The following is a 6,470-nucleotide window of genomic DNA, read 5'->3' as shown; positions in this document are numbered from 1 at the left end:
CCCGCTATCCATTTCTAATGAAAGCAAAATAGTGCGGTATTGATTTTAAGATATATCAAAGGCATATATGACAAAAATACTAAAAATATAACAAAAAATTATATTTGGGACATTATTAATTTTAACATATGTATGGTATATTTGGTATATTAATATAGTATTACATCCTAAATATACCATTGTCAGCCAAAGCAACTAAGATCTAAGACGAGTAACTAACTTGATTTGCGTATATCTCTATCTCCTATAGTCTCTGAGCTCGCCTCAGCTATTGACGCTGATCAAGAATATATAAACTTTATGGGGTTGGAAGATGCCTTCTTCTGCCTGTTACATACATTTCAGGGAGACATAAAGTTATAACACACTTCTACCTTATGTGTTGAGGGTATAAAAATGCCTGTTGCGTGTATTTCCTGTAGTCACAAAGTTCAAATACCCTTCTCCCTATGGGGATCGGGTATAAAATTGGATGATAAAATCAGTTTCCCAATGGTCTGTATAAAACGTGGTTTACTACAATATTGATTTTCACAAATAATTATAAATTTATTAGTTCAAAATATCAATAAAAACTTAATTCATTATTCTTATTTATCAATTTTTCGCAGATATAAAGAAAAAAAGATTGTTTAAATGGTTTTTAAATTATATGTGTTCCGATTCAAATTGTTCTATTATAAAATCTCGTTGAATTGTAAATTATTGAATAAAAATGCTTATTATTATTATTACAACAACGGATAGATCGAATTTTTGTTAGGCTCGCAACGTATTATATATTATATTTGTTTATCTTATACTATATATAAAACGGTTCGGTTTCGGTTCAATAGTATTTGAAGTCAAACCAGTACGACTCAAAAACCAACTGTGAGATGACGTCATCATAACATGGAATTTTAATGAAAATGCCACAAATTAGCTGCTGATTATCCTGCTATGCACCATTTGAAACAGTGGAGCACGAGCAATTAAAATTGCACAATTAAATCTCCTATGCAGCTGGCGATCTGCGCCTTTTCTTTAAGTATGTAGCAAGTGCTTGAGTGTAGTTGAGTAATTCAAGCGGATGTGGGCAAAAGAAGATGATATTTTGTTTTGACAAGTGCGCACAAGAAGCATTGTGGATTTGTAATATTTTGTGAGTAGTTAATGCCTGTTCGCTGCCACCAAATGTGCTCAATGCTCGACTCAGTGTTTATGGTATGCACAAATTGTCGTCACTTACCAGTGACGATGAGTTAATTGCTTTAACAGCAGAAGATCATCATCATCATCATCGTCATTGGCATGGGGGAAGTTGAGCTACAAAACAGAACATTTCAAAAACTGACCACAAAGGTTGTTGTCAGTCGCTGCTCAGTCGCAGTCGCAGTTGCAGTCGCAGTCAGAGAAGGTCGAGATCGAGATGGATATTAATATTAAGAGCAATAATCTACCGCTCGACCAGTTGCCATCGTATTATTTCTCAGCGTTTGGTAACGTTGAAAATACCGAAGATAATGTTAGCGGAATTAGCGGAGATTCTCAAGATTCGTTCACTGGCAATTCTCGAAGCCGTGTTCCAGCTGCCCCCAGACAAAAGATTAATGCCCGTGAGCGCTATCGCACATTTAAGTAAGTATAAACAACATGCAACAAAACAACTTACTTAAGAATATTTTTGTGGTTGTTGTACATTTTTAGTGTGAATGCAGCTTACGAAGCGTTGCGTGGCTTGATTCCCACAGAGCCCGTTAATCGCAAATTGTCGAAAATTGAAATCATCCGCTTGGCCAGCAGCTACATCACACATTTGCGCAACATTTTACATGCAGGTAAATTACAACACAATTTTCGTTGTTTACAGCAGCAATTTGTTAATGTAATTTCCAACTTCTTACAGGCACAGATCGACAACCTTGTTTGACACACAAATGGGAAAATAATATGGAATGCGTAGACAATGAGAGTCGCTTTATAGAACGTGTTAGCATATGCACATTTTGTTTAAGGCCTCGACTTGCACTATCTAAATAACATTTATCGATAAAAACAAAATTTTAAATTTCGATACATCTTGCAATTGTCGGTTATGTTTTGCGCCATTGTTAAGCGCCATCTGTGTGTCATTTTAATAACATTTAAACTCAACTGTTGTGGAGCAGCGGTGCGCCGCGCAGCTAATGTGCTAACCACAGCGGCAACATGTATGTTTAATCACTTATAAATTATTATTAATATTATAGTCTTAGAAAAATATGTTTAAATTGTTTGTAGTGAAGTAAATGAATATATAGAATATATTTTGAGTTTTTTATTTTTTAAAATACTGACTTCCGAGCAGTGTGTACACACTTTTTGCTGGTCCAATGTGGCTCTATGCATAGTACGGTCACTCTATTATTGTTGCTTGGTTTTGTGGCCGCGGGTTTATTTTAATTGTGTGTGCGTGCGAAAATTCTTTGCTTTTTGATTTTAATTAAAATATATAAACTAATATGGGCGATTTACTGAAAGTATGTACCTTATGCAATACATTTGAACATAATGTTAACTAATAGCAATTATATGCATGTTTGCCAGAACTCGGAGATGCTTAAAAAGCTGGGATTCAACAACTCCAATCAATGGATCATTTACGATGAACAATTTGAAAAGTTTTTTAGCTTCTTGTCCGAGAATATTACAGATCGCAACATACTCACAGAGCAAGAATGCCTGGAGGCGAGTGAAATGCAACAAAGAGGCGACTGGTTGCACCCAGAAGAGGAGCGCCAATTGAAGTTGCAGCAACTGGAGTCTGAGAATCCGGGTTTATTGAAATATGGAGCTGCAGATGTGGAAGCGCTGGTTGCCGAGATCGCTGTGATTGAGGAAGCCAGCAATGACTATTCAGCATTACTCGGCGATATGCAGTAAGCATTAAAGAACGAAATTTCTGTACAACTTTCAACACATTTCTGTTCTGTTTTTAAAGGGACACAAAACAGGATCTTGTCAATCACTTGAGAGATCGAGAGTGCACCCATTTGGCCCTGCAGAATTCTTGTGGCGAAATTCTCAACAACTGTCTGGCCAAGGCGGGACAACTCGAAGAGCTGCAGCGTGAGAATGCCCAGCTAAGTGACGAGGCCAAGAAAGCGTTTACCACACCTCAGATGCCGCCGTTGTTCATGCATCAGCAGCCCTTGGAGCAGTATTGCCTCAAGCACAGCTCATTCCAACAGTACTTCACCCTTTTCATGAAGGATAACTTCAAAATACGCGAGTATACGGATTTCGAGCGAGATGGCGAGCGAAGCATGCAAAACACTATCTTAACGCTGGAGAATCTTCAAAATTCGTAAGTCCTGAGACTAAATATGTCGATAAGTGCAACTGCTCACATCTAGGTTCATTGCAGTTCTAAGATAATTGCAAAAAACAGTATATAAATGGATTAACTTAAATGCATTGCATCTAACTGCATCTTTCGTATTATTGCATCGGTTTCGTGACATCAGATTGTTAATTTTCAATATTATATGATCGTTGGAAATGTTTGCATACGTTTCAGTGGAATGCAACTCATTTAGTAAGATAGTTACGCATAGAAGATCAATCAAGACCTATCAATGTATGAAAATCGCAAAATGATAATTTACTTCAATTCTTTCAACTGAAATGCATTGTATATACATATTTGCGAATTTCGAACTGTTACATAATTCTAGGTTTTAATTTATATATTACCAGACAACAGTTTTCTTTTAGAATTTTTCGTTTCCTTTGAAAATGTTCAGTTTCATGTCCAATAATATTATTTCATTACCAGAATTGTAAGCCTTTAGCAGATCTTACTATTATATTCTAATTATTTCTATAGATGAACAACTATTGAAGACATAGCTTTTCTTTGCATTTCGGGTTTTCTTACATCCAAGCTATTAGCAGTTTAGTTTATTGCTCAAATATTTTCGTGGTTTAGAATTCGAGTAATATAAGTTTTTCTATGATTTTAATTTCGTCTACAACGAAAGAGATTCCGGATTTAAAAGTCTTCTTCACAGTAGCTTAAGGAAAATAAATATTTTAGTTATTAGTGCGTTTTCTCAACGTTATTGGAATCCATTTTACCAGTGTTTTTCTCTGTGTCAATCCGTTTTGTTACTTATGTACATTAAAATTGCCAACTACTTGTAGATGTCATCAATAATATTTTGCCACCTTCGCATTTTGGTATTTCGATCAATTAAATTCACATTTCGAACTTGCAGCCTTCAACATTTCTCGATTGCATACATTAAGGAGAAAGCGAAAGCAAAGGCTACCCAAGCAATGATCGATCACCTCGATTTGAACAAAATTCACTGCATTAGCCTGGTAGACATGGCGCGTGAGACGCACGACTTGCAAATGCTAAACGAGAACCATCTGAAGAACACCAACGAAATGCTGCTAAACGATCTCACCTTCCATGTGCATCAGCACGTTCAGCATCACATCGAACTTGTGCTCTACGAAAATTCAATACAGAAGCGAGAGCGAGCGCTGCAGCGCCGTGAAAATGTTAAACAAGCACAAGATCTCTTTTCGGATGCACTCTCGCATGCCGAACTCGTTTGGATAGCAATCCAATTGGACTTGGAAAAGAAAAGGAACTGCATCGACAGGTCCATTCAGCTGGATAGCCAGGCACAGGCGTGCTGTCAACGTGTGCAAACAATGCGCACTTTAAATACCAGTTTCAAAGGCATCGCGCCACAGTTTTTGTATCAACTCGCCAGTCAATTGTCGGCACACCTTGGTCAAAATGTCCGCTTCAATGAGGCGAAAACTTGCCTCTACGAGTACGAGAAGTTTGGCCGCCTTTTGGCTTATGCACTCCAAAGTATGTTGGCTAAAAAGTCACAATTGTATATACGCGAGCAGCTGGCTGATCTGTAAGTAAACTCTTTTGCAAATTTCCCAATTTCTATCATTGATATACACATATGATTTTATAGTACACATTTGGAGCAATCACTTCGGCCTTTTGTTTTCGATTCGCCAATCGAACAGCCCTTGTTTGAAAACGTTGAACACTTGTGCAGCATGTTCGATGCCATTCGGCAGATGCAGCATTTCGAAGAGTCCATAAATCATATGAGAACTCAATTCAAGGAATCAATAATAGATCGTATGGTAAGCGCTTATAATAAGTCCATTCAATTGGCCATTTATCATGTGGAAACATTGTCACACAGGAAAAAGAGAAACTTTGGCGATACAGTCAGCTTTTGTGGATATGGTTTCTGACAGAGCCGCAACGCATGCAACATGCAATTGATGAGGTTAAGAAGTGCTCCGCTAATATTCCAGCGCTCACTAGCAATATGTTCCGTCATGGAGGCGGTCTGCAACGGAAATGAATCGACTTCTTAAAACTTAAATTATGCCAATTTTTTTTTTGGTAATGTAATTACAACTGAAATTTCTTTAATTCGATGTTATTATATATTTGAATACAATTCGATTTGCTGTTAAATAGTTGATAGTCATGAGGAAATATTTAGAGATAGAGTGAAGAGCAACAAAGAATTTCTTCCTCGCTCTACTGTATATTGTTTATATTATAAGATAAAGATAAATTAAGAAGAGGAATTTATACTTTATGCAATCGGAGATTCACAATTTACTGTCCAGAAGAAGGTACGAAAATCACAGGTAAAGAATAAAGTATACAATAAATCTATTAAAAACAAAAAATTTACCTATTAATTATGTATGAATCAGTTTTCCAGTTTTCACGAATGATGATTGCGTCATTTTCACCATGTTTGTTATTTGGATTGCAAGCCAATTGTTTTCGCAAGCACGACCCCAAGTGACCATGAAGCAAATTTAAAGGCGCAATTGAAAATAATAAAAAAAAAAATGGTTCGGACAACAAAAGACTTTCGTGCCTTTGACATTTTAAATAAACACAATGACCATTTGCTTGGCTCCGCAACTTAGCCCCAAAATTCAAAATTCATCGACTTCAACTCAGCGAGTCAGTGAGTGAGTATTATAAATTAAATGTCTATTCAGTTAGGTATGATTAATATAGCAATTGTTAGTCTGTCCGCTTGTCCTATATTTTATGGACTTCAAAGATTGCAATTAGAGATAAAGAATTAATGCAACTGAATTTTGAAACTCTAAATATATTCCCCGTTCTATTGAAACATTAAAAACAAATAAATTCAAAGATTTTGCCGCTTTTCTTTTGAGGGAAAGTGACAAGTGTCTGCTTAGGTCTTGAATATGTTAGATCACTTTTCCAAGTTCACGATTTCAATGGGGAAACGATACACATGCACACACACATAAGTTGTTAATTTCCCGGTACACGAATTCATGTTTACGCTCGACTTTTCATTTGAGAGGTAAGTGGGCAACAAATCCAAATCATTAGAGTCAATAGTGAAAGCACTTAGGATTACGCACTCTCAGTCGCAGTCGCACACGCTCGTGCCACAAAA

The 6,470-nt window shown here is 36.6% G+C and overlaps 2 protein-coding genes across 2 annotated transcripts; both read left to right on the top strand.

Moving 5' to 3' along the window:
- The first annotated feature begins 1,371 nt into the window (after positions 1-1,371).
- LOC117567783 (basic helix-loop-helix transcription factor scleraxis) lies at positions 1,372-2,103 on the top strand. The gene is made up of 3 exons (XM_034247996.2): positions 1,372-1,620; positions 1,690-1,820; positions 1,889-2,103. Exons 1-3 carry the CDS (start codon positions 1,412-1,414, stop codon positions 2,020-2,022), a joined length of 474 nt encoding a protein of 157 aa, XP_034103887.1. The 5' UTR covers positions 1,372-1,411; the 3' UTR covers positions 2,023-2,103.
- A 279-nt stretch (positions 2,104-2,382) lies between these two features.
- Positions 2,383-5,875, top strand: LOC117577742 (augmin complex subunit dgt3). The gene is made up of 7 exons (XM_034262653.2): positions 2,383-2,501; positions 2,569-2,900; positions 2,963-3,328; positions 4,242-4,907; positions 4,971-5,148; positions 5,211-5,670; positions 5,740-5,875. The coding sequence occupies exons 1-6, from the start codon at positions 2,484-2,486 to the stop codon at positions 5,373-5,375; spliced, it is 1,725 nt and encodes a 574-aa protein (XP_034118544.1). The 5' UTR covers positions 2,383-2,483; the 3' UTR covers positions 5,376-5,670; positions 5,740-5,875.
- Positions 5,876-6,470: the final 595 nt, after the last annotated feature.

The sequence above is a fragment of the Drosophila albomicans genome, chromosome X, assembly GCF_009650485.2.
Source record: "Drosophila albomicans strain 15112-1751.03 chromosome X, ASM965048v2, whole genome shotgun sequence".
Taxonomy (NCBI): Eukaryota; Metazoa; Arthropoda; class Insecta; order Diptera; family Drosophilidae; genus Drosophila; species Drosophila albomicans.
Note: the sequence above shows the minus strand (reverse complement) of the source record. Positions and strands in the feature narration are given on the sequence as shown.

Excerpts from the sequence above, each read along its gene's own strand:
- LOC117567783 (XM_034247996.2), top strand. The coding sequence starts at position 1,412 with ATGGATATTAATATTAAGAGCAATAATCTACCGCTCGACCAGTTGCCA. Across the intron at positions 1,621-1,689 it reads GAGCGCTATCGCACATTTAA|TGTGAATGCAGCTTACGAAG; the intron begins GTAAGTATAAAC and ends GTACATTTTTAG. Across the intron at positions 1,821-1,888 it reads GCGCAACATTTTACATGCAG|GCACAGATCGACAACCTTGT; the intron begins GTAAATTACAAC and ends AACTTCTTACAG.
- LOC117577742 (XM_034262653.2), top strand. Across the intron at positions 2,901-2,962 it reads GCATTACTCGGCGATATGCA|GGACACAAAACAGGATCTTG; the intron begins GTAAGCATTAAA and ends CTGTTTTTAAAG. Across the intron at positions 4,908-4,970 it reads CGCGAGCAGCTGGCTGATCT|TACACATTTGGAGCAATCAC; the intron begins GTAAGTAAACTC and ends ATGATTTTATAG.